At 42.6% G+C, this 27977-nt stretch overlaps 1 protein-coding gene across 2 annotated transcripts; it reads left to right on the top strand.

Moving 5' to 3' along the window:
- The first annotated feature begins 19099 nt into the window (after positions 1-19099).
- Positions 19100-27597, top strand: SPP1 (secreted phosphoprotein 1). 2 transcript variants are annotated; one of them, XM_083179143.1, is made up of 8 exons: positions 19100-19187; positions 19270-19337; positions 21244-21273; positions 21692-21862; positions 23088-23108; positions 24540-24692; positions 25790-26013; positions 27159-27597. In XM_083179143.1, exons 2-7 carry the CDS (start codon positions 19284-19286, stop codon positions 25994-25996), a joined length of 636 nt encoding a protein of 211 aa, XP_083035269.1. In that variant the 5' UTR covers positions 19100-19187; positions 19270-19283; the 3' UTR covers positions 25997-26013; positions 27159-27597. The 2 variants fall into 2 exon arrangements, with proteins under 2 accessions (XP_083035269.1, XP_083035268.1); XM_083179142.1 differs by lacking the exon at positions 27159-27597 and having other exon boundaries at positions 25790-26219.
- The last annotated feature ends 380 nt before the right edge of the window (positions 27598-27977 follow it).

Below are 27977 nucleotides of genomic sequence, written 5' to 3'. Positions count from 1 at the left end.
GGCGTGTCTTCCATAATCTATTGGCACTCGGTATAATATAAAAAGTCTCTCAGCAACACCATAATCTCCTGCCTATTTCAGTTGTGATCTTCTGATTACTCTGTGTAACAGTACATGCAAATAGAGTCATAAACATATATGGATGACGCAGGTATTTAGTGATATGACAATGGTCTAGTTCAATTAACAATGCAAACACACATATAATTGATTTATGGGAGCTTCTTTAAATGGAATACAGTTCTAAAAAGTAAAAGTCTTTGGTCAAGGGCAGGGCCGTCTTAACAGCCGTGTGGGCCCCTGGACAAAGCAATGCACTGGGGCCCTAACCCATTCTCCCCTCCTAGGGGTGGGGGGGTGCTATTAGCAGCAGCTTTTATGTCCCACGGGTGGCAGGGGGTGCTCTATCTTCCATTCAACACTTAGGACCTGGAGCAGTAACTTCTGCTAATTACTCCTTTACTGCACAGGTGGTGGGAGGGTGAACACTAACGTGTGAAAGGGGGCACTGAGCTGAATGACTTCCAGGGAGGTAGGGGGTGTATTATACGCAGGGGAGGGTTGGATAATGGAGTGGGCTTAATATTCTGGAGCAGGGACCGGCTGCTGGATGGCTGATATCAATGGTTCTGGGCATGATAGAGACAAGCCGCTAGTGGCGACAGAAAGGGGAGACTACCAGCTCACAACTCGACGAGCATGCGCACAGACATTGCAACAGAGCGCACAAAGCAGCAGTGGTCCCTTTTTGCAGTTGTAGACTCAATTAATGTGTGTTTCACCCATTAACTCCATTGTGTGCTGTGTTTTGAATGTTTAAATGTTTAATATCATTTTGAAGTAAAGTTAACACAAATGTTGAACATAATTTTCCAGTTATATATATAAGTGACGCACAATTTTTTTTAATTTCCTTCCAAAGTTGCACAGCCAAAATCTTTTGCCCCACACAGCCTTCGTAAAATTAGAGGAAACATTGGTCATCATCAGCCATTATTTGCAGCAAACCTCAGACAACTTCCATCGATGAGGCTACTGACAGGTGTATTTATGTCTTTGTATCTGGTAACAATTGCCTTTTATGAATAGGCCCTAATGTGGGCATGTGCAGTACAAATTTAGGGATTTAAACCACACAAACTGGTGTATTGTATGTCCCTATCACCATCAAGCACATTATGCTTTTACTCCTTAATTTAACTTCATACAGTATATAATCACACAAGAAAAGAAAGTACTGACTGACTGGGTGCACTAGAAGTCCTATTATTATATATAAAATATAACTTTTATCATTTTAAGATAACCTCCTAAAGTTAAAAACAGGGCATTAACCCCCCCCCCCACACACACTATATATATATATATATATATATATATATATATATATATATATACACACATACTAAATGGAGATAAGACAGTCCATATAATAGCAATAGCTCAGACTGGTGCAGGTATCATCTATGTGTATGAATGATCTGATAATATATAGTATGTGTTATTCATATACACTGTTTGTATATACTGAATATTCAAAATAGCAATGTATACATTAGTCCTATTTATCCTTTGGTTTACCACCTCCTGCTCCTGTGCGATGTGAATTACCTCCAGCAGTACTGTAGTTACAGTAGGCGTGTGCTCCCACTTACTGGTCTGTCATCGGTTGCAATAAAATTCCCCCACGATGATGTGTCTAATTTACTCCAGCTCAAATAAATTAGTAACTTAGTAACAGGAAACACTTCACATTTTCCAAGTACTTAGTGGCCTGTGAAACCACAGAGATTTTGATAGGAAAGAAACAACAATTCTGATATTCTATTTATTCTAAATCCCTTCTGCAATGAAGCAATAAATTCTCAGCGAGTGGGTGCTGCTCCTGGAAATGAACTCATGCAGGAAAATAAAGAGCCCACATACTGGATTTGAAGAACTCAGGAATAGTCCATGTCAACAAGCAGACCTGAGTACACAGCAGTCTCTCTCTGCACTTCGTGGCCGACCACACACAAACTTGTTCTGTATACTGTACTCCATGTTACCAAATGTTGTTGTCACCTCAGTCTGGGAATTTGCAGGTGTCCATGATACTTATACTACACTATAGATCAGATACAACTGATACTAAAAAGCAACATTTGAACCTGCTATCTATAGTTAGGAAATTGCTAAATATCAGGATTATGTTAAATTATTAGGCAGGCTGTGACATTTCAATAATGCCTAAATCAGGCTTGTCCAACCCGCGGCCCGCGGGCCGCATGCGGCCCAGGTCCGCTAGTAATGCGGCCCGGTGCAATAAAACCTGCAGGGAACGGGCTTCAATGGCTGTTGTGGGGCATGATGTTTCTTCTGAAGCCCGGTCCCAGCAGTCCTTTGCGGAGGTGCGCGGGTGACGTCACCACAAGATGGTCAGGCACCAAAAGGAGTCGGTGGAGGCTGGCACTCAACGTGCAGTCGGCGGCCATAGGGAGGGAAGGAAAGGAAAGCATATCTGGCGGCATAAAGACAGCTCTGGGTCCTGCTGCAGTGCTGAAGGTGGAGGGGCGGACGGCGCAGCAAAAATAGTAAGACTTAATACAGGTCGGGTGGGGTGGCGTGGTTTGGGGGGGGTGAAGAAGAGGAACTGTGGGGGCATATGTGTTATCTGGCACTGTGGGGGCATACGTGTCATCTGGCACTGTGGGGGCATATGTGTCATCTGGCACTGTGGGGGCATATGTGTCATATGGCACTGTGGGGGTATTTGTGTCATATGGCACGGTGGGGGCATATGTGTCATATGGCACTGTGGGGGCATTTGTGTCATATGGCACTGTGGGGGGCATATGTGTTATATGGCACTGTGGGGGCATTTGTGTCATATGGCACTGTGGGGGCATATGTGTTATATGGCACTGTGGGGGCATATGTGTTATATGGCACTGTGGGGGCATATGTGTTATATGGCACTGTGGGGGCATTTGTGTCATATGGCACTGTGGGGGCATTTGTGTCATGGCACTGTGGGGGCATATGTGTCATATGGCACTGTGGGGGCATTTGTGTCATATGGCACTGTGGGGGCATATGTGTTATATGGCACTGTGGGGGCATATGTGTTATATGGCACTGTGGGGGCATTTGTGTCATATGGCACTGTGGGGGCATTTGTGTCATGGCACTGTGGGGGCATATGTGTCATATGGCACTGTGGGGGCATTTGTGTCATATGGCACTGTGGGGGCATATGTGTTATATGGCACTGTGGGGGCATATGTGTTATCTGGCACTGTGGGGGCATTTGTGTCACATGGAATTTCGGCTTATTCTCTGTGTCACAATGTGAATTTTTACTCATTCCCTGTGTCACATTGTGAATTTTGGCTTATTCCCTGTGTCACATTGTGAATTTTTACTCATTCTCTGTGTCAGAAAGTGAATTTCGGCTTATTCTCTGTGTCAGAATGTGAATTTCGGCCTATTCTCTGTGTCAGAATGTGAGAAACAATGTCAAACATCTCACTAACTTCATTTCCAATTAAGTTTAATATGTTAACTATGTTTTCTATGTTTTTTTTGGATGATCAGGTATCGTTACTGTTATTTTATTTTATGTGCGGCCCAAACCAAATTTTCATCTTCTAATGTGGCCCAGGGAAGGTGAAAGGTTGGACACCCCTGGCCTGAATCATACCTCCCAACTTTCTCGCTTTCTGTGGGATTTTTCCGTTTTTTGGGGACGTTCCCACATCCCGCCCGGGTCCAGCAGTTTCCCCCGGTGGGAGGGGGGGGAAGGGGCAGTAGAGAGTCTACGGTTGTGTGATCAGTGCGCTACTATCTGCAGCTGGTACTGAGACTTGTCAGGTCTCTTGGTGGGTAAAGTGGAAAAAGAAAAGTGTACCAGCGCTGGCTGAAAAATATAAATAATATATAGAACGGTATCCTTTACAAAATTTATTTGTCAATAAAACATGCTAAAATAGCTGTACCCTTGATAGATTAGGTATGCTTTTGTATAAAACAGGGGGTTACAATGAAAATGGCATAATAGGACATTCAATAGGCATCACAATTAATGTATTATACGGGCATTGAGTGTATATTACCACACGGATGTCGCAGATGGTAGTCCCATAAAGCAGCAGGTAGCCAGGTGGCCAAAAGCAGTCCCAAAACACAGAGTCCAATGGTGGAATTAGGTTCCTCTGGTGGGAAAGATGGTAAACCTGGAGGATGATTGTATTTTCCGGTCGCTGCCTCGGATGATGAGTCCGGATGGGATGGTGCAGATTGCACAAAGCGTAGGTCCGCTGTGGTATGAATTGAGCCCGGTGAGGTGATGCAGTAAAAGGTAATGTCCAATTGTGGAGGGCTCAACGCGTTTCCCTGGGTCAAACACCCAGCTTCTTCAGGAGCAAGTATGCATACTTGCTCCTGAAGAAGCTGGGTGTTTGACCCAGGGAAACGCGTTGAGCCCTCCACAATTGGACATTACACAGAATACCGCACACAGAATATAGGAATGCTGCATATAATTTTAATCACTAGAAGCTCCTTGTGTGTCCTGGTCACATAACAATGCAAATAAGGCAAATTTTCAGCAAAAAAGGCACCCAACGTTAGCAGAACTGACCAGGAGCTGCATGGCCTATTGAGGCAAGATGTATGAGGAAACATCTGTATCCATGCAAGAGGCAGAGGTCACAGTGTTAGCGGCTGTGCGAGTGCTGTCTGCGGGTGGGTTGGTTGTGCAATAGTGTTCGGCATATGTGTAAGAGGCATTATGTGTGTCATGTATAAATGCATTAATAATGTGTGACATATGTGTAACAGGCATTATGTGTGTCATGTGTATAAGGGCATTAATAATGTGCAACATATGTGTAATGGGCATTATGTATGTCATGTGTATAAGGGCTTTAATAATGTGCAACATATGTGTAAGGGGCATTATGTGTGTCATTATGTGTATGAAGGGCATTAATAAATGTTGGCATAATGTGTAAAGGGCATTATGTTTATAAGGACATTAATAATGTGTGTCATGTGCAAGGGGCATTACTGTGTGGTATTATAAGGGGTGCCGAGAGAAAGGGGTAGGGGGTACAAATTACCCAGGCCAAAATCTGATGGAAGGGCCAAGTGACAGCAGCAGCTGCAGCTCTTCTCCTCTGCCCAGCACACACTGCTTTGTGCTGGGTTGCAGTGTGGACATGGAGGTGCTTAAAATATTTTCTCTTTTTTTTTTCTAAGGGTATAATTTGAATAATGTGTGGAGTAATATATATAAGGTAAAGTGGTACTACTCTGTTATGTAATGTGAATAAGGGACACCATCGCATGATATAATGTGAATACAGTTGCACTACTGTGTGGCATAATTTGAATTGGGGGTACTATTGTGTGGCCATGCCCCTTCCCAGCAAGAACACACCCCTGTTTGGGCCGCGCACCGAATGTGTGCACTGTTTCTATTTAAAATATTGCGGGTAGGAGCACCAAAATGATGACTGCTATGATCAGGGTTGATGGTACTGGGAAAGGGGAGCAGGGTCAGAGGCGGAACTAGTGGCGGTGCTAGGGAGCACCAGCCAAAATCTTGCCTAGGGCATCAATTAGGCTAGGGCTGGCTCTGTGTTGCTCATACCTGTAGCAACAATTCTAATTATAGAAGATAATAGATAAAATCTGATTGGTTGCCCATAACAACATCCCATCTTCAATTGAACATCCATTTTGGTAAATTTACCCCTATGGGTGACATGTTATAGGGTGCAATTTCTGACTTTTGCCAATTTACGTCCGTATTCACCTGTTTTGTGTAATTCGCACATATAATAGGATGCGAATTGCGGTATAATTTTGCACTTCTTGCTGTTGAAATCGCACATTTTGGCATTTTTTTCACATTTTAAATCACATCTAGATGTTTTCCCATTATAATGTATAGAAATCACTTTACTTCTGTAGTTTCACGGTGCCAGCATGGCGCCGTGCTACTTCCGGGTTCTACGCTCGCCACAAAATATGTCAAAAAAAGTAACTTAACTCCATGCCAACATGGATAGTTCATACCCCCACTATCCATGTTGGCATGGAGTTGATTTTAAATAGCGTGGCGAGCGTAGCGCGCCACCGAGCCCGCAGCGTGGGCGAGCGAAGCGAGCCCCGCAAGGGGACTCAGACGCACGGCGCCAGAAGTACCGAAATCACAAATGTAATAGGGTGTGATTTTGGTAAACGTTACCAAAATTCGCAAACACAATAGACCAATTTCAGACTGATGAATTTGCCAGAACCATGCACAGATCTCTCTGTGTTAAATGTGTTAAAGTGAAAATTTTAAAACAAAATGGCATGGGGTTCCCCCTCCATAGCCAAATCAGCCCCAGACTCATTGAGCCAGCCCTGGTTCCAAAGATATGGGAGACAAAAAACTGGGGGTCTCCCGTATTTTGGAACCAGCACTGTGCTTTAACAGCCAGCGGTGTCGTGCCACAGCCGGGGGACACTTTTTTATACACTGTCTCTCGGCCATACCATGAGTACTGTGGCTGGTTATTTATCTATTTATTTATTATTTTTTCTACTTCATCTTCTCAAAATTTCAGTCGATAAATTTGTCTGTTTGCTATGTTAATCTGTGTATCAGAAAATTTTATAAAAATCACTCAATTTAAAAAAAAAAAAGAATCCCTCCAGTAAAGGGGGATCCCAGTCCATGGCTGAAGTCCGGTTCTGTCCCTGGTGTTCCATGGCGGTGGACATTGGGCTGATGTGTGGAAAAAAAACACATTGCTTTATACAGGTTAACCACAAGACTAAGCATGCGGGCATTAATATTTTGAAGCCAGCTACAGCAGCATCACAGGCTAAATGACAGCTGGGAGATCAGTTACACAGGTAATGTTATGTAGAATATTCTGGCCATACATCAGCGATGGATTGGGGCAATTTTTATTTTTGTGATGACTGCCCTAAACCATTGCTGATGTATGAACTTCCCCAATTGACGATTGCAAAGAAAACGTGATCGCAATTGCCACTGCACATTGTTCAAAATGTTGGACAATCTGCAATGTTGGGCGCCCTTCCGGGCACACACACATCTTTTCAACTCGCTACACCCAGGGGTGTATTTTATGTCTTTACTGTGTTATAATGCTAGATTATCATATCTTCCTAAACTTTAATACCAAAGGGTAAATGTTCATTAGTCTTAATATGTTTAACTGCATTGTCACACTGTGAATAAATACTCTTGATTATTTTGCTTGAGTAAGTCATGTCATTTGTTTCCATTTCTGAGTCTTGCATTTTTGCTGTAGTGTAACTGTAATCTTCAGAACCTGTAAAAGATTTTTCCTGTGATAGAAGAAGAGTTCAACAGATGGCTACAAGAATAGACTTCACATGTACTAACTACACCTGACTGACTTACCTGTGCCCATACAAACACCTGGTTTACCACATGTGCACACCATCATCTGGCACAAACATATCGATATATTTAAAGAATTTGTCAGCTTGTAATCTCACTGAAAAAACACAAGTGAAAACAAGTATTGTTTATGAAATCAGTGGCAGAACTTAAGCTAAGCGATTTGTTTCATACACATGGGGCCTTATTCGAGTTCACTCTTTCAGACAAAATCCTTCTTAGATGGACAAAACCATGTGCACTGCAGGGGGGCAGATGTAACTTGTGCAGATCTAATTAGATTTGGTTGGGGTTTTACTTCAAAGTGAGATCTATATTGCAGTGTTAAAATAAAGCAGCTAGTATTTACCCCACAAAGAATCACCAAAAAATCACCAAAACTATTTCTATCTGCACATGTTACATCTGCCCCCCTGCAGTGCACATGGTTTTGTCCATCTAAGAAGGATTTTGTCAGAAAGAGTGAACTCGAATAAGGCCCAAGGTGAGGCTGCAAAAATATATAGAAATGATTTGCATAACACCATATAACAGTGGCTACAGTTCCCTGACTTGCTGGCACTATCGATCTGATGACGATGATCATTGATCCATCTGGGAATCAGAAACATTAAACATGTTAAAAATGTCAATTCGCCCCACCAACAGTTTACAAGTTTGTTATTACGAGTCATGGGCGATCAGGACAGTTCCTCAGTATAACACTGCTGAATGGAGCCTTTACTCAGAGGTTTCAGTTCAATTGCAGTCAATGTGCTCATATGTTGTACTCATGGGCGGATGTACTGAAGTTTAAGCTTAAGGGTCCCAAATCCCAGAGGGGTCCTGAAGCAACTTTTATTGTAATGAGTCAATTTTTCCACAAAATTAATAGAGTTTTTTAAGATTGTGTTATTAAAACAAGGTTAGGTACTTGTTTAGTTTCACGGCGGCAGCGCGTGCCGCTTTAGCTATGAATCTTGCCAAAGCTTGCCAAACTGCCTTACTCCTCTAAGCTACATTATCAGCGTAGCACCTGTTTGAATCCTGGAAGCTCGCCAGCTCTTCTGTGGAGAGGGGATCATGCGGGCTCCATCTGTGTGAGACATAGGAGCATCTCAGATACTCCAGCAATGAGACGCTCCTGCATGATATTGCAGGTGTGAATGTGTTCCTGAAACAACTCCACCATCCACACCATCCCGAAGCGTGGCGAGTGTAGCGAGCCCCGAGAGGGGACGCTGCACGCGTCCTCCCAACCTTTTCATACCCCCACCATCCATGTCGGCGTGGAGCTGATCTTATATAGTGTGGCAAGTGCAGCGAGCCACCGAGCCCGAAGCGTGGCGAGCGCAGCGAGCCCCGCGAGGGGATGCGGATAACTTCACATGACTCTATATGAAAAGATCTGGAGGATGCGTACCGCCAAGCTTCGGGATGGCGTGGATAGTGGGGGTATCAAATGGAGGCATTTGCCAGTATGTAACATGGAACACTGGCAAATGCCTCCTTCATTGTGCATGATACGCATTGCGTCTGCACCCCCTCAGGAGAGGCACGCGCTACTCAGATGCAGGGGTGTCTCATTGCTGGAGCGTCTGAGATGCTCCTACGTCTCACACAGATGGAGCGCCTCTCCACAGAAGAGAGGATATCATGCAGGCGCCAGCGCTGTGTGAGAGGCGCTCACTAGGCTTCACAGGAGCTTAGGAGTAGCAGTGCTTCGCTGCCGCGGAGTCAGTGTAGGACTATGAAAATGTACATTACTGAAGTAAGGCAGCTGGCGAGCTTCCATAATTCAAACAGGCGCTACGCTGATAACGTAGCTTAGAGAAGTAAGGCAGTTTGGCAAGCTGCCAAGATTCATAGCTAAAGCGGCACGCGCTGCCGCTGTGAAACTAAACAAGTACCTAAGGTTATTTTAGTAATTGAATCATTGTCTCACTTGTGCATTTAACCCCAACAATCTGATTTTCAATCCTTGTTTTTTTATATACTTTCTGATTATAGCTCATTACCAATAACAACATGACATCGGTGTTATTGGTAATGAGCATGATGCACATCGCATAGTACCACAGAAGCTGCTGGGAGTTGTAGACTAGCTCTGTGATTGTAAATAGTATGAAATATATATCTATTTTTAACTACAATTGCTGACAACCAAAGAGTTCATTTAAAGATAATCCCAATGACACTTTTATATATTAATATGGTTAGTAAGAGGGCAATCAAGTTACTACTGCAAATTGGCATGATCATATAAGTTTTTGTCATCAACAGTTTACTTAGCCACAGAATCATGTGTTAGTATAGGAAATACAGCTATTTTAAAGCAGTCAAAAATATATTTTTTCCTATGGTTAACAAAGACCTTTACTTCCTCACACATTGCAATTTAGAGTTCTACATGAATATTAATTAGTCACATGCTGTCTAAAAGCACATGTGCGTATTTATTATTTCACCTAGGATTCTGTAATAAGCAATACAGGAGAGAACAGAGAAGGTTATTCTGGTTGGTGCGTAAATTTCCGAATTCTTTCGGAGCGGACCGCGCGCCACTCTGTGCAGACATTGTAAGAAGAAACGCCCACAGGTCCTCCGCATACGAAACGGACTCGCTCTCTAAGAAGAGGGTGTGTTTACGGACAACATCCAAACCGTGCGTGTGCGGTGGCCACACAAAGATTCTGCACGGTCTTACAGCGTCAGAACGGACGTGAAGCTGCACGTACGCACCAATGCGGTGTATTTCCGCAAAACTCACGACTATTCTCTGAACTCATAAAATGTTATGCTTTCCCTAACTGTAATAAATTTTTCATTTGATCCCTAAATGTGTGCTGTTATTGCTGAATGTAAAAGTGACATGTATATATCTATATTAGTGATACCAAGTTCTGTTTCAGCATATATTTGTGTGTTTAGTAATGGTCCATTTAGGCTGCAATGGTTTCAATCGAAGCAATGAAAAGAGTGTAATTAATGAGTAATGAGTAGAGGAGTGGATTGTATTGTGTTCAGATGACTGTGGTTCAGGTGCGGCCGTACTAATTGGGCCATCCGAATGCCTAGCGCATGACCGTGTGGTGTCCGCAAAGTGAAACTTGCTTATGAAGACCGCATATTTCCTGCCTGTTGGTTCGTTTGCAGTCGGTGTTCTGTCCGAATGCACGCCTACCAGAATTAGTGCACTCCCTCATGTACGCCCATGTTTACGCCCAGTTTAGCCCACTTTGAAACTACGCCCCTGTGTACTTCCGAATGACGCCCATATTACGCCCAAATTTCCCGAGTGAATGCGGTGCACATTTCTGTACGGTATTAGTGAGAACGAGTACGGAGACCGTGCGTGGCACATGCGCATAGCGTTGCCCACGCATGCGCAGATGGCTAAAAAACGCCATCCGAAAGAATTCGGCCCAGAGTAAAGTGTCACACACAGATACCCCAAACCCCCCTATCTATGTCCCTACTGTTACCTATATGTAAATTAATGAATAAACTTATTTATCCATTAATCATAAAAAACACCTCTCATAACTGAAGGTAACTGCTATAATATATTACACAGAAAGCTCGGAAGCAGAGCATATAAAATGAAATAAGATTGAGTAGGTAAGGAACGCCACAACAATGTTAATTAAAATGTGAATTACATGGAATAATCTGCCTTTATAATTGAATGAGGAATTATTCATAAAATATTGACTCAAAAGAATATTAGAGGTGGTGTGCCTATATCATTAGGAATCAGGAGATATAAATAAAAAAATATACAGAATTAATAGGAAACTAAGTAAAGTTCTAGGCCTACAGTGTATATAACTGAATCAGGTGTTAGTCATAAATGATTATTGACTTTATAGGTCTATATAATTTAAATAAGAAAAAAAATAATAATGACAAAAATAATAAAATAATCTAGCTGGGTATAGATGGAGCGATGTCGGCACCAGATGAAGTTAAGATGGCAGTGAGCGGTATATTGGCACTCGAAATACTGGCACAAGAATTCTATCATCAATGGAGATGCTGATGCTAGGCTCCCAATAGTATGGTGCAGTAGCATTCATTCATAGCAATAAGCTCCTCCACAATATCAGGCTGATGGTGTTTGGCTATATTCCCTATATTTCTCCTTCTCCTGGGATGGCATTTCTGCACCTTTACAGCTAAAGCCCTCTTTGCGCTCTTTACGCTGTCTCTTTCACAACCACTGTCTCTTTCTCCTCTCCTACTGAGCTTGTTTATCCATGAGCATGCCACAAGTCTTCCATTCCCTCTGCTTTTTCTCATCCCTGGCCTTTTGCAGAATTTCTGGCCAAAACAACACTTTACGGCTGTCTGAAATTGCCTCTCGTAAGAGGTAGACAGTGCATATTCATCTGAACCATGGAGCATTGAAAAAATGGTCTCTGATTGGCATTCCTATCCAGTCCAGTGTGGCAAAATAACATTCTGTGAGGAGACACCCCTTGAAGTCATACCTGTGCATTTGTAGGGTATCACAGGGATCTTTTGAGTGAGGACATTGTTGGGGGTGCTCAAGACAACATACATGCTCAGCTCCAACCTCCTGGTTGAAAATATTATATTTAAAAACAAAAAATCTTTATTGCTTTGTTACTCACCTTCTATTCTAATGCCTCTCTGATTTCCTCCTCTTACTCTACTTCCCCCTTCTGTCCTTCCCCATACCTCATCCCGCCACCTTGTCCCCGGGAACCACTCTTGCAACCACTACCACTAGTCACGCTGTGCCTAAATCATTATCTAGATCCCTGGATCACAGCTGAGAACTACTCTGACCCTCTATGTGATGAATCCAACTCTTAAAATTATATCTATCAATGCTAAGGGTTTGAATGTTCCAGAAAAAAGATCCAGACTCCTAAGAGAGCTTAGAACGGACAAAGCAGACATTGCCTTTATCCAAGAAACCCACTTTCAGGAGGGCAGAGCCCCAACTTTACGCAACCGAGACTATACTGACTCATACTACAGAAACAACAGCCTGGGTAGGACACTGGGAGTGGCAATACTTCTCCATCGTAAACTCTCCCCATCTAATGTGGAAACCCATGTTTTAGCTGAGGGACGGGGTTTATTAATTAAATGTAAAATATCCAACCAAACTTTTACATTAGTAAACTTATATGCCCCAAACTCCAATCAACATTCCTTTATTGACAGCATGCTCAACCAGATATATGCCCTGAAGGCAGGTGTTATGATTGTCGGGGGGGATCTAAATTGGCTAATGCACCCACCACTAGACTCATCCTCTTCCCATTCGAATCGGCCAGACAAATGGCACCGCAAAGTATGCAGGTCCTTACATGAACACCAACTTGTCGACACGTGGAGGTTGCGCCACCCAACGGATCGTGACTATACCTTTTTACTCACATCCTCATGACACCTACACTAGGATAGATTACCTATTAATAGATCACCAGCACCTACATATGTTGGTTGATGTAGACATCGGACATATCACGTGGTCAGACCATGCACCAGTCTCCCTTACCCTGAAGTTATCTCAAAACCAACCCACGTTTCGCACATGGCGACTAAATGAACTTCTTCTTCAAGACCCCTACTGCACTGATCAATTAAAACAATGCATTCTTGAATATATCAAGCTTAACGACACTCCTGACATCTCACCTGTTACACTGTGGGAAGCACATAAATGTGTCGTTAGAGGGAAACTAATCCAACTCGGCACATATGTTAAAAAACAAAAAGAGGAACAAAAAAAAGATTGTTGCAAACAATCCATAATCTAGAAACCAAACACAAATCCTCCCAATCGCGTGAAGTACTCCAAGAACTAACTGAAACTAGACACGCCCTTAACAAACTCATGTCAGATAAGATTAAAATGGACTACACTAAATGTAGAAGCCGCTTTTTCCAGTGGGGCAACAAACCTAGTAAAATGCTGGCAAAAGCACTGAGGGCGCAAAGGGCCTCCATGCATATACAAGAGGTTGTAGATGACAGTGGACAGAAATGCCACCTGACATCTGACATTGCGAAGGCATTCCAGACCTATTACTCAAAACTCTATAATCTGATGGATGGCTCTCCTGATGCTTCCAGTCAAATAACCGACGACACACTCCTGACCTACCTCAGGAATTCGGCCTTCCCAAAGATCTCAGAGGCTGAGGCGAACCACCTAGATAGGCCCTTCACTCAAGAGGAACTGAATGAGGCGATTAAGCGCACGCCATCAGGGAAAAGTCCAGGGCCAGATGGCCTCCCGATCACATACTACAGAACTTTTAGTGAATCCTTGCTGCCCATTATGCTCCGAGCTTTTAATGCAATAACAAATACAATGCCCTTCTCAGCCCAGTCACTAGAAGCCTATATCACCGTAATACCCAAAGAAGATAAAGATCCTTCCCTCTGCCCCAGCTACAGACCCATCTCCCTTCTAAATGTCGACCTAAAATTATACGCTAAACTAATTTCTAACAGACTAAAGCTACTGCTACCTGACCTAATCCATACTGACCAGGTGGGCTTTGTGTTGGGGCGAGAAGCTCGTGACAACACCACCAAGATGTTAAACCTAATCCATCAGTCAACCCAATCCTCTGCCCATACAATGCTTTTATCCACCGACGCCGAAAAGGCATTTGATCGTGTAAACTGGAAATTTATGAAATGCCTACTCGAACATATAGGATTAAAGCCCACCTCCCTACATAGGATATTGGCACTCTACAGTAATCCCACTGCTAGAATTAAGGTCAATGGAAGCCTATCAGACCCAGTGATTATTTCGAATGGAACACGTCAGGGCTGCCCATTGTCCCCCTTGATTTTCGTTCTATGCATGGAGGCCCTAGCGAGATGCATTCGTGCAAACCCTAACATTACAGGTTTGCAGATAGCAGATACGGAATACAAACTAGCATTGTTTGCTGACGACCTCTTAGCAATAATTACCAACCCAAGGATTTCCCTACCAAACCTAATGAAGGAGTTCAAAGTCTTTGGAGACCTATCCTATTTTAAAATCAATTATAGCAAATCGACTGCTCTTAACCTCACCATCCCCCCAGACACACAAACCCATCTGCAGCAGAGATTCCCGTTTAGATGGAACCCTGCATACATCAAGTATCTAGGGGTTCTCCTTCCGAAACATCTCACATCTACATACTCTCTAAACCTCACCCCGACAATCCCCAAACTCCGTCGCGAATTTTCCTTGTGGTCTTCCAAAGGCATATCTTGGTTGGGAAGGGTCAATGTAATAAAAATGAATGTTTTACCCCGTATCCTCTATCTACTACAGGCATTGCCGGTTCTAGTCCCCAGGGGCTGGTTCGTAAAGCTTCACCGGATGGTCCGAAATTTTGTATGGAGTGGTAGATCCCCCCGATTCAGACAGGACTACCTATATAGAAGGAAACATTTGGGGGGCCTCCAACTCCCCCATTTTGAAACTTATTATGTAGCCATTCTGCTAAACAGAATTTACGAATGGGCCAATCCTAAAACAACAAGACAGTGGGTGACCATAGAAAACTCATTCTATAAGACCCCCCTGGGGACTGTGACATGGCTGCCCCGCATACCCAAGATCGTACACCCGACCATAGGCCCAACCCTTGAAATTTGGAAACGAAATAGAAGCAAGAAGTACATTTCATCAGTATACTCCCCTATGACACCATTGTTTGATAACCCGAAGTTCTTGCCAGGAGACTCCAAAATGGCTTTCAAGCCATGGCGTGAGGCAGGCATCTCAAGATTGGGCCAACTATATAATTCTTCGGGGGTGCTGCCATTCCCAGAGGTCCAATCCAAGTGGCTCCTCCCCAATAAGGAAATTTGGAGATACCTCCAAGTCAAACATTTCCTCCAGTCTAAGGAAATGAAGGAGGCAGGCTCTAGAGACCTAACGCCTTTTGAACAACTAGTCTGTTCACAGAACATGTCAGCGCATACTACATCACACATATACAAATACCTAATTGAAAACCAATTCCCCACCTTACCAAAATTTACCACAGACTGGGAGAACGACCTGAACCTGACACTTAGTGGGCCACAGTGGACCTCCATTTTTGAGAAGTCATGGAGCAGCTCCACTAACATACTCACTTTAGAAACCCACTTCAAGGTTATTTCCCGTTGGTACCGCTGCCCATCCATGCTCTCCAAGATGTTCCCGGGGGTCTCGGCAACTTGTTGGAGATGTGGTTCTGGTCTGGGCTCCCCAGTACACATATGGTGGACATGCCCGACATTACGACCCTTCTGGAACAATGTGATCGAGATCTCAAAAGAAATACTGGGTCCAGAGATCCCAGACAGTCCAGAATTCTGGCTACTCAACCTACACTCCTCTCCCTTATCAAAATATAAAAAATCTGTACTGAAATATCTCAATAGCGCAGCGAAGGCAGTCATACCAGTCCATTGGAGATCCACCTCCCCACCATCCCTCTTAAACTGGTTCCAAAGAATAGAGCTATACAGATCAATGGATGACATTATAATGTCCTCCCCAGACAAATTCCAAACATATTCCATGATCTGGCTCCCCTGGCTAGAATTCTGTGAGACAGACAAATACAAAAATATCGTTAACAAGCTTCAAACTCCGTCCTGAGCCCAAGCACACAAATAGGAAACAGCGCAATCCTCACCAGATGCTTAGCTGGTTCCCACACCCGGCTTTTCCCTCTTCCCCTTATTCTCTCTTTCTTTCTTTCCCCCCTTCTCCTTCCTACATAATATATTACTGAGACATATTTTCCGTTGAAACTGCACACAGCAAGTTCATGCTTAAAATGTTTATTAGGAATTATACCCAAACGTAACGCTACCCTTCATGTCACATTCCTGATTTATACCTGATTACAATATTTCTTTTAATGACAGAAGAGACTGTTTAAGTATGAGCCTTTCAAAAACGAAAAGAAATTGTTTCCACTGTTGTAACCATTTATTTGTTTTCTAACTCAAATAAAAATTTAACATGCAAAAAAAAAAAAAAATCAACATAGAAAGAACCATTGGATGATTTTCAGCCCAGCAATTTTCCCCAACATCGCTGTGCATTCATGCTCATGCTTCTGGTTTCCCTATTATAAGATAATCTCCAGAGCATTGCTAGTAATGGTGCTGAGATAGAGATAGAATTTGCATGACCATTGTTATTAAATCACTTATGTAATGGTTTGAGCAATGTTTTTATCTACTGAATAAGAACCTTTGTTAGAACTGGCTCTAAACCACCTGTGCGGTACACAAAACTTGTTGTTGCCATTGCACCATATACAATTGTATTGCTGCTCTAGAATACTATTTGTGCTGTGGTGGGAGATTTTAGGGTACTTGTGTATTTTGGCGGCGCCCCCGATGTCCGTCGTACGACGAACAGATCGCATCGTATCGCATGCCATGCACCCGATGGCATGCGATGCGACGCGATTTTGACCCCCTATACGACCAAAAATCGTATAAGCACCCTAAAGGGTGCTTTTGAGCACCCAAATGGGTGCTTACAATGTTAAATGCACCCCCACGCCACTCCCCCACTATAAACGTGAACCCGAAGCGTGGCGAGCGCAGCGAGCTCGCGAGGGGCGGCGGTACGCGTCCTACGACCTTTTCATACCCCCACTATCCACGTTGGCGTGGAGTGGAAAAGAGAATAGTGTGGCGAGCGCAGCGAGCCACCGAGCCCGAAGCGCGGCGAGCGCACGCGGATACCTTCACAGGTAAACGCGTCCCTTCGCGGGCTTCACAGGTATCCGCGTCCGCTCGCCACGCTTCGGGCTCGGTGGCTCGCTGCGCTCGCCACACTATTCTATTCTCAACTCCACGCCGACGTGGATAGTGGGGGTATGAAAAGGTCGTAGGACGCGTACCGCCGCCCCTCGCGGGCTCGCTGCGCTCGCCACGCTTCGGGTTCACGTTTATAGTGGGGGGGGTGGCGTGGGGGTGCATTTAACATTGTAAGCACCCATTTGGGTGCTTAACATTGTATAAGCACCCATTAGGGTGCTTATACAATGTTTAATCGCATCGCATCGTATGGCATTGTATGCCATGTACAATGGCATACAATTTCAAAATTGTATGCCATCGTGCACTATCGTACGATATCGCGTCGCATCGCATACCATCGTATGCGTTATGGTATGCGATGCGATGGGCGCCGCCAAAATACACAAGTACCGATTTTAGAATAACTTACGCGCTAAGTGAAACATATATAACATAATATATACACTGACATATAGTAAGAAAAGGGCCTGGCTACTGTTCCAAAAACACACCTATGTGATCTGCAATGTATCAATTTACCAGCACCCAGCAGTGACTGCATGCCTCCCTCTTCACCCTTTAGTGTCCACATTTACAATGTACAGTATGACCATCCTAGTGGATGAAATATTGTGTTTCTCACTGGTTTTGTTTCCTCAAAGACTGAATCTTAGGACCTTATTCTGATTTATTCGCATGGAGGACCGATGGTGTGCACAGATGCATTTACAGATGCAGACGCAGGGTGCGTGCACCCATGGTGAACATTCTGTTTGCCGGGTGCACGCACCCTACACAGCGGGCGGAGGATGCTGGGCAACCCCATTAGCATATGGGAACGCTGGGTGTTCTCAGTCTAATGAGGCCGTGGTGCGGGCAGCTGATATCACCAGATGTCAGCTGCCCACCCTGTCCTCGCACAGGGCGCCCGCAGTTTAGAGACACCCTAAAGGTGTCTCTGAACTGCGAGTGCTGGAGAAATCATTCGATGGTCGGCGACCATTAAATGATTTTTCCCTGCCTGCGAATGGATGATTATGTAAATCATCCATTCGCAGGCATGCGGGGGGGTCGCGCGTGCGATTGGGGGGAGGCGGCACTGCGGGCAGCGTCTGAGTCATTCAGAATAAGGTCCTTAATATTCATTTTTAAATGAGATTGTCTTATTAACCTTTTGAGTGTCAACATCTCTGAGAGATTTGTAAAACATCTGATAAAAATGCCAGTATTGCTCACATTTGTTATATAAATTCAAATTAAAAAATGATGTGTAAAAATTAATTATGGGCCCTATTCAAACTTGTTCGCTAGGCTGCATTCTCTCCAAGCGCAACAGAATATGCTGGGGATATATAAATAACTATTAATAATGAACAAATTTAGAATCAATAAATATATTCCAACCCCCTGCATGATATGTCTACTGTATAAAAGTATATAAACTATTATATAAACTAGTGTTAAATGCTGAAAAAAATTATATAAACCTGACCTTACATACCAGACTGTTAACCTGTCTTACTCATCACAAGTCCATCCAGAATCATTTCCTTCCAAAAGAATCGAGACAGGTAAATGCATTGACCACATTGTAATCTCCTCTCAAAAACACAATCAAATCACTGTCTAAACTTCCTACATATTGCTAAATAGTATGCATCTGAATAAAACGAGTTAATTACACAGTAGTGTTATTGCAGAAGCCTTTGCGTTCTGTTGACAGAAATACCACAAAACCAAGGGGAAGTGTGGGTGAGTGTGGGCAGGTCAGGTGGTCAGGAACCTCACTGTGTCACAACCATAGCCTTGTGTGATTGGGTGTCGTGTCTGTGGACACAGTTTAAATTCTGTGAGTTCTGGGCACTTCCACAGCAAAACATTGCTTCTGCCTGTCACACACTCCACTGCTGAATATTGGAGAGAAGCTTCCAGTGCTGTACAGTTTTATCTGGATTGCAGACAAGCTAAGGTACTGCAAAGCAAATCCTGTGATTTTGAAGCGAAGGATCAAGGCTATTCCAAATATTTATATTAACCTTTTTATTTTGCAGATATCAAGCTGAAAATGAAAACTGCTGTGCTCATCATTTGCCTCATAGGCATGACCTGTGCTTATCCTGTAAGTATATCTCACAGCTGGCTTTGTCTCTATGCTTTCTGTACTTTATTTATTTATTATTTATTTATTTACAGTTTCTTATATAGCGCAGCAGATTCCGTTGCGCTTTACAATAGTAGACAGTGATAAGACAAACTGGGTAACAACAGACAGACTTGGAGGTAGGAGGGCCCTGCTGCAAGCTTACAATCTATAGGGATATAGGGGGGAAACATAAGGACAGGCACCAGTAATAGCATAGCAGTTACAAGTCCAGAAGGGAAGCTATATAATACATAAGTGCCTCGGAGGGTTATGCATGTAGAACTTAAATATGATAGGCTTGCCTGAAGAGGTGAGTTTTCAGGGAACGCTTGAAAGTTTGGAGACTGGTGGAGAGTCTTAATGTGCGTGGAAGGGCATTCCATAGGATGGGAGCAGCCCGATAAAAGTCCTGTAATAATGAATGGGAGCTAGTGATCCGTGCAGAAGAGAGACGCAGATCTTGTGTAGAGCGTAGTGGTCGAGATGGGAGATATTTTGTGATAAGTGCAGAGATATATGCTGGTGCAGTATGGTTAATAGCTTTATAAGCAAGTAGAAGTGTTTTATATTGAATACGGTAATATACAGGCAACCAATGGAGGGACTGGCAGAGCGGATCAGCAGACGATGAGCATCTTGCTAGGAAGATCAGCCTAGCAGCAGCATTTAAAATTGATTGCAGTGGTGAGAGTCTGTTCTTGGGAAGACCAGTTAGGAGACTATTGCAATAATCAATGCGGGATATAATGAGTGCATGGATAAGAGATTTGGTAGTGTCTTGTGTGAGATAGGGTCGTATTTTGGATATGTTTTTTAGATGCATGTAACATGATTTGGACATTGTAGTTCTTATAGGGCCAAATGTACTAAGCTTGAAAAGTGATATAATTGAGAGTGACAAACCACCAGCCAATCATCTCCTAACTGTCATGTTAAAGTGAAAAATGACAGGTAAGAGCTGATTGGTTGGTGGTTTATCACTCTCCATTTTATCACTTTTCCAGGCTTAGTCAATCTCGCCCATAGAAATAAATAATAGACATGGCATAGATCCAATTAGTTTGTCTGCCATACATAGTGAATGGTCCCGAGTTAGAGTTTAATCTTCTTAGCATAATATTGTATGTATTGTGAGTTTGCCATTAACTCATCCCAATGGCCATATAAGGTCTTACTAGTATGTAGGTAAGTAAAAGTACCCCATATTGAGAAATGGTATTTTGCCAGCTCATGCTACAGTGGGTCTTTCTCTTTTCCTGGCAGTATTAACATGCAATTCCAAATTCTATCCTTGTACACATATATCTTGTATTCACGCTTAATGCACTTCTGCGTCATTAGCATGTGTAAGTAAGTACATCTGTACATCCGGCTGTGCTGCAGTCAGTATACATATTCACTCATGCTCATATGTTAAATAGTTGTGTGAGACTACTGTTTCTAAGGACAGTACACTGGTTACTGACACACAGTATATTGTATTACAAGAATCTCAAAAACACTTTACATAAATGTCAGCCATCAATTGGGGTGTGATGTATTATATTTCATATTTCATAATGTTGACTGTTCAAAGATTAATTTATAAAATGCTGATAAGTCACTACTATAGTTTATACTACTACAGGTTATACTATAATATACTACTATAATTTACTACATATATCATCTATATATATGTCTAGTGTCCGTGAGTCTCCGAAACACTGCCATCTGCTGGCAGAAAGTGAAACGACATCTCTTTTTCACACATGCATAAACACAGAAGGTAGCATACTAGCTTTTGCTTTGAGCAGTTTTACTAGTAGTCTTATATGTGAATTATTTATTTATTCTATTGGATGTAAAATGTTTGACTAAATTACATCTCTAAAACTTACAGGTTTCAGACTCCTCAGATTCTTCACTCCAGGTCAGTATTGATTTAATTCATATTCCTTTGTGCAAGAAACTTCCATTATGATTCAGATTATGGCCGCCTTGTCTTCTTATACATTCCAAAACTATTTTCTCTATCAATACAAAAATGATATAGATTTTTCACTATGTAAAAAATATTGTATAAAATATTATGTACTATAATATGCAGTCATATAAATATCAAACAATTGTTCTATAAATGTGATCATTATCAAGAAAAAGCCTACACGCTTAGTGTCAAAGCAATAGTCAAAGAATAGTTAAAATGGTTGTCTATTATTGGATATTCCAAGCACTGAAGGTAGTCCACATCCATCACTTAAACCACATGAGGCTGAATTAAAACTATGAAATACAGACTATTTGTGGTATAAGATGAATTATTTGAATAGAATTTGAATTTCTTGCAGGATTCAAGTGAAAGTCACAGTAAATCTAAATCAGATTCACATTCAGACTCTTCATCAGAAGAAGTCAGCATTGCCCCTCCTCCTAATGAGACAACACCAAGTCAGGATATCACCACTGAAGAATATGCAGCAAGAGGTGACAGTCGTCGCCGTAGACGTGCTGCTGGCCAGGTACAATGTCGTTTCCACTACAAGATTACACAGTTTTCATGAAAATCTGTTCAGTAGTAGTAGTAGTAGTAGTTTGGGTCAATTTAACAGACATTATAATAATATGATTGTATAGATGAAACAAGTTGCATTGTGCTACAGTTACTGTATTATTCACATTCTGCAAGGTACATTGTACTTGTCGATCAAGTCACCTGTAATCTTATTTTTTCATATTTGTGTATTTATTTAAAAAAATGTGTTTACTATGATATTTTCTGTTAAAGTAAAATATTTGCGGAAATTGTGGAATGATGGTTAGCTTTCATTATACTATTGCATTAGCCAGTGCCATGGTAGCAGATCAGATTGCATTTAGTACATTGCAATATCCTGTGGACATCAGTATGTCTAGGAAAGCTATTAAGGTTACATGTGATAACCCACCCACTCACCTAGCAGTGCCCAGGCAACTGGACCGCATACGATACATTTTATGCTTTTCTTATGCATACGATGTATCGTATGCAATATCAATCATGGCTGCGGAATAAAATAAATACTCATGGCAGCCATGGCACACAGTAGGCTTATTATCCCCCATGTAACTCCCAACTTTCTTCCGCCACACATATACTACCCAGGCCTGTCTCATGTCTCTCCCACAATGCACTCGGGCATATTCTTATCTCCTATCCACATCACAGAGGAATTTTCATCCCAATTGATTAAATATATGTATGGGTTGATATACTTCATAAGCATTTTAAGTGCAACAGGTATAATGCTGTTAATCTAGTACCCCTTTCACACCACACAAATAACCCAGATCCAACCCGGGTCACTGTGTGGTGTGAAATGGCCTTTTGAATAATCCCAGGTCCAGCAACCCGGTTAAAAGAAGGGTTTTACCCGGGATGATGGGCAGTCTGAACGGGTAACCCGGGTCGAGCATCCCAGGTCCCGTTCACACTATAGGGAGGAGGTAGTGTCAGCTCCAAGCGCTGTCTCCTACCCCAACCCCCTGATGACATCAGCGACCCGGCTTATTGCAGAGTCGCTATGAGGAGTTCTTCACCTCGCAAATCCTGGGTCGATCCTGGGACGACACATGTCCAAATCCCGGGGGTGACCCAGTATCTGCGATGTGAAGGGAGTATAGGACATTTATAACCCACATACTGTATTTGGTATTCTTGATTTGAAAACATAGACTGATTTTTCATTTTTTTTTTTTTTTTTTCAGTTTTCAGATTCCTCAGACCAGGTTAGTATATTATACCATCTATCTTGGGGGGCAACAATTATTATACAAACCCTGTCTTACAGTATGCCTTTGAAAGCTAAGTACATTTACCCTGTTTTCCATCTCCGTCCGGTCCTCAGCTTTCTTGCTAAAGACACACACAGGACTCAGACTTGGATTTAGCACACTGAGCCCTAAGCAATATGCCAGTTGGGGGCCCACCTCCACACATATAGATACACATGCATATACAGAGAGGATCTTATAATGAAGTACATTATACAGGGAGAGCAAGCATCTACTTTATTTAGCACCTTCTAGCAGATAATAGAAAGAATCTGATTGCCCATAGCAAAATCCCATCTTCAATAGAACTCCCATCTTAGTAAATGAACCCCAAAGGGTCGCAAATAGACACACACACGTTTACTAAATGGGTCACATACAGTGTCTGGCCCTGGAATGCATAAATCAATGTACCCATGCCCTTCTGCTCAGCATGTGCTGGATACCTAAAATAAGGGCTCAACACACTCAACTCTGACCTACTGATTGTGTACTGTCCCATAGAGCAGCCGGCAGCTGTAAGCAGTGGTTTCTCCCGCATTATTACCCCTTCTATAATGTAATCCTCTCATGATTTGGACTGGGCAATGCATATTTTAACATATATCTTGATAGAAAATAAAATAATATAAAAAAGAGAGCAAACGACCAACACCTAGGGGGCTGTCTGTACCACTATATGGACTTGCTTGGTGTAGGGATGGCCATCGACCATCGATGATTTGAAATCATCGATGGTTCGTGGCCGATGTCAAATACTTTTGCCATCGATGGGGGAGAACCAGATGGTTTCCCTCCATCGATGGAACAGCAAAACGATGTTTTGCTATTTTTTTTTTTTTTTTTAAAGTGCCGGGACACGGAGCATAGCTCCACCACCAGACACCCACAAAGCACCGCCCCGTGCTTTGATTGGCCCACAGGCCAATCAATCAAGCACAATGGATGACCAGCGATATGTAAAAATATCGATGGTCAGCCATTGCATAGTTTAGCACTATCGATGGCCAGTTGCAGAATTGCCATCGATGGCAACCATCAATGGCAATGGCAACGATAGCCATCGCTAGCTTGGTGCTCTACTTAGCTTCCTAGAGAACTTGAGAAGGTTGTAGTCACATGTCTTTCAATCATGTTGTGTTGGATCAAACCCCAGAGCATTAATATGTTGCAAACTAGGGCAATTATTTATTTACTATGGATTTCATTTTTAATTGTTCATTTACCATTCACTTGCACTAAGCGATGGACACGAGCAAGTAAAGCCACCTGCAATACCTCACTACAAATTCAATATATATAAGAAGACATCGAGTGCAATAAGAATAGTGTCTATATACAGTGATTTGATAGCTTTGTTTATTAAATCCTTTATTTTTTTCAAAGGATACAATTTCAAGTGAAAGCCACAGTGTGTCCAAGTCAGATTCACACTCAGACTCCTCCTCGGAAGAGGTCAGCATTGCCCCTACCCCTGATGATACAACAGCTGTAATGAGAAGAGGTGATAGTTTGCGCAAAAGACGTTCAGCCGAACAGGTAACATGGCAAATGCTCCTACAGTAACTTTGGCACAGAAACTCTTCGCCTTTCATGTCTTGTATAAAAGAGCCGTACAGTGTTATAGTCCTCTCACTTGTCGCATGGTTGACATGTGATGCTGGATTCATTGACTTGCCTGGTTACACTATTATTTTGCACACCTTGGGACAAATAAAATAAGGTTAAAGTCCTGAGATTTAAGCAAATTAGCAGATACATTTCAAATGGCAGAGTTTAGTAAGGCAAAACTCGTTTGGGCTTGCATTACTAAACATTGCAGCTTTAAATTCATCTGTTAACTTGCTAAAATCTTAAGACAATTACCCCATTACACTTGGCTCTTTTGATTCGCATTATATCACAATATACGGCACAGTATCCATAATTAATAATGAAATAAATACAAATTGTCCTTTGATAGGATACTGATTTTTCCTGCAACTTTACATTAAGGACCTTATTCTGGTCCACTCTTAGGGGGGTCTTCAATGTGAGGGTCACGGCAGTCGAGCTTGCTCGACCGCCGCGACCCAGTTCCGTTCTCAGTCAGCTTGACCGAGAGCATGCAGGCGGGATTCAATGTCCCGCCTGCTGGGGAGCGAGAAGGGGGCGTGGCCACGAGCTGTGGCCGGGAAGAGGCGAGCTGCAGCCGGCAGCTCGTCACTTCCCGGCCGTTCTCAGCAGAACGAGCCTGACAGCTTGTGATGTTGGGCTCGTTCTGCGCTCAATACCCTGCTCAATACTGTCGGGGAAGACAGCATTGAATAGGGCCCGGTGGGCATCTCCCCGACAAGAGATGCTCACCGGTGATTGAATACCCCCCTTAGTCAGCTATTGTTTGCACAGGGACCAATGTTTTGCATATGCGCATGATGTAGGTGTTCACCCACAGGCTGCGAATGAATGTTTATGTTAAACATCCATTTGCAGGCCCTGCGTGCATAAACATGCTGCAAGGGGAGGTGGGCCTACCACCATTCGCTGGGTGGGTACTGGTTAGCCCCCTAGTTCTCAAAGAAGCTTTAATGGAATATGTATGTGATATGTCTGTCATTTAATTTGAGCAAGCCTGTTTTGTTTCCATTGTTGAACAGAATGAACATGACAACTCCTCACAGCAAACTGATGAAAGTGTGACCACTGAGAGCACAAGCAGAACTGAGAGTTCGGAGGAAAACAGTGATGAGCACAGCACTAAGCAAAACCTATTGCAAGGCATCCTGGGAACAACACCTGTGCCAGATACATCTGAAGAGAGCTCGGAGGAGAGACCAGTGAATTCACCTATATTTGAGCCCTGAGCATGACAGCCTAAATGGTGTTTACTTCTATTCTCTGTCTTTCTATATGTGTGAATGGTTTATTGATTTTGTACATATGTTTGAGCCAACATCTGACATGCCTTACCATTACCAAACAAAATAGAGTGCTAAGTGATATTAAGATGAGTAAAGCCCATACACACTAGAGCAGGCATACCCAACCACGGTCCTCAAGGCACACCAACAGTGCAGGTTTTGTTGATATCCAGGCTTGAGCACAGGTGACTTAATTGGTATCTGAGGGATTCTGATTAAACATCTGTGCTGAAGCCTGGATATCACTAAAACCTGCACTGTTGGTGTGCCTTGAGGACCGTAGTTGGGAATGCCTGCACTAGAGGATAAAGTAAAAGATATCACTCAGAAAGGGCTTTGTGAGCAATTTCTATTACTATATCCTCTAGTGTGTATATCGCTAACAATGCATGCTCCCGCGCATCGCTCATGTTGGCAGAGCATGCATGTCAATTTGGCTAAATAGCCAAACGTCACGCATGTTCAGCGGGTCCCAGTGACATCACTGATCGATATCGTTTACTGATATCGTCAGTGTGTACACACTATCAGCCACCTGCGGCTGCGGTCAATATTATTAACCCTTTGAGTGCCAAGTAAATCTGTCGAAATAGATGTGAAAATTGACAATTCTTATTCATCATAATGACGTGTAAGGCTTATTATAGCAAATATAATTTTTTTTTACACTTTGTTTAATTTTAATTTATATAAAAAATGTAGGCAACGCTGGCACTTTTAGCGGATATTTTGCACATCTCTAACAAAGATGTTGGCACTCAAAGCGTTAACTATATATTCTGCAGCCAGGGTTGCCTAGTGTGTATGGGGCTTTACAAAGCTCATAATAAAACACACTGGCAAGCGTTCTATTGATGTACAGATGAGTACCATTTTATCCATCATTACTATTAATGGTGCTTTCTTCAAAATCAATTTGCTACGTGAGCGCTTCACAGTGACAGATATCCCAGACACAGGCTCAACCCTCTGCGTGTAAAGCCTTCTAGCTGCTATAAACATATCAATGGAGAGCTGTGGTGGTTTACCAATATAGTTAAGCACAAGCTTATCTTATTTATCTAGAAATGTCAGCACAATTTGCAGTAAGTGTCATATTTTGTAGGTGAAAGACTTGTCATGCTGTGATCTTTGGCCAGTCTGAAGGCAAGTATAATCTATCACAGTACAGTAAGAACTGACCAGTAACTCCATCATATGTATCCATGCTGCGGTTTACACTGCCTGTCATTCCCATGGTGCCACACCTCCAGAATCAATGTATAACAAGTAAATGCGTATGATTAGCCTATCACAATGCTTCATTACTGTACTAGCTCCAACAGTACCTGCTATGATAACTTATGGATCTGAATGTTTTGTGTACCTGCTGCTGATGTTTACTTAACACTTTATTTAGAGACTACTTCCATAACACTAGGGACATGTATGCCATCTCCAGTGTATTGTGCAATGTAGAATTACACATTTCTACTGCATGCATTAATACTTGATTGTGTAGAAACAAACTACCTATACGTTTCACGGGCCTTTCCCAACACTATTTCCATACTATCCTATGTATCACAATCATAACTGTGTTATTTTAAATATGTGGATAATAAATATTCAAACTCAATTATTATCTTCTGTGTCTAATTGCCAAGACTTTAATACAACTATGTGGTAAGGTCTGAGGGTTGTATCCCATTAGCAGCAGTAAATTACCATTACTATTGGATCTCCCAGGGTCTATCCAATTATCCCTGATCTTTGGCAATTATTGGCGATTATGCAAAATGCCAAATAACCAGCCTATGGGCAATTTCACACGCTCCGGCTGACGCCGGGCAGAGAAACTCTGGTATGTAATCCTGTCCATTATTAACTACTGTGTAGTCCACGGCTTTTGTCCATGCAGTGTTTTGCCGCCCAGTGTCAGTCG

Source organism: Crinia signifera, chromosome 1 (genome assembly GCF_055691185.1).
Source record: "Crinia signifera chromosome 1, ASM5569118v1, whole genome shotgun sequence".
NCBI lineage: Eukaryota > Metazoa > Chordata > Amphibia > Anura > Myobatrachidae > Crinia > Crinia signifera.
The sequence above is the reverse complement of the archived record's forward strand: the minus strand, read 5'-3'. Positions and strand labels throughout refer to the sequence as shown.

Excerpts from the sequence above, each read along its gene's own strand:
- SPP1 (XM_083179143.1), top strand. The coding sequence starts at position 19,284 with ATGAAAACTGCTGTGCTCATCATTTGCCTCATAGGCATGACCTGTGCT. Across the intron at positions 21,274-21,691 it reads CCTCAGATTCTTCACTCCAG|GATTCAAGTGAAAGTCACAG; the intron begins GTCAGTATTGAT and ends AATTTCTTGCAG. Across the intron at positions 21,863-23,087 it reads GTAGACGTGCTGCTGGCCAG|TTTTCAGATTCCTCAGACCA; the intron begins GTACAATGTCGT and ends TTTTTTTTTCAG.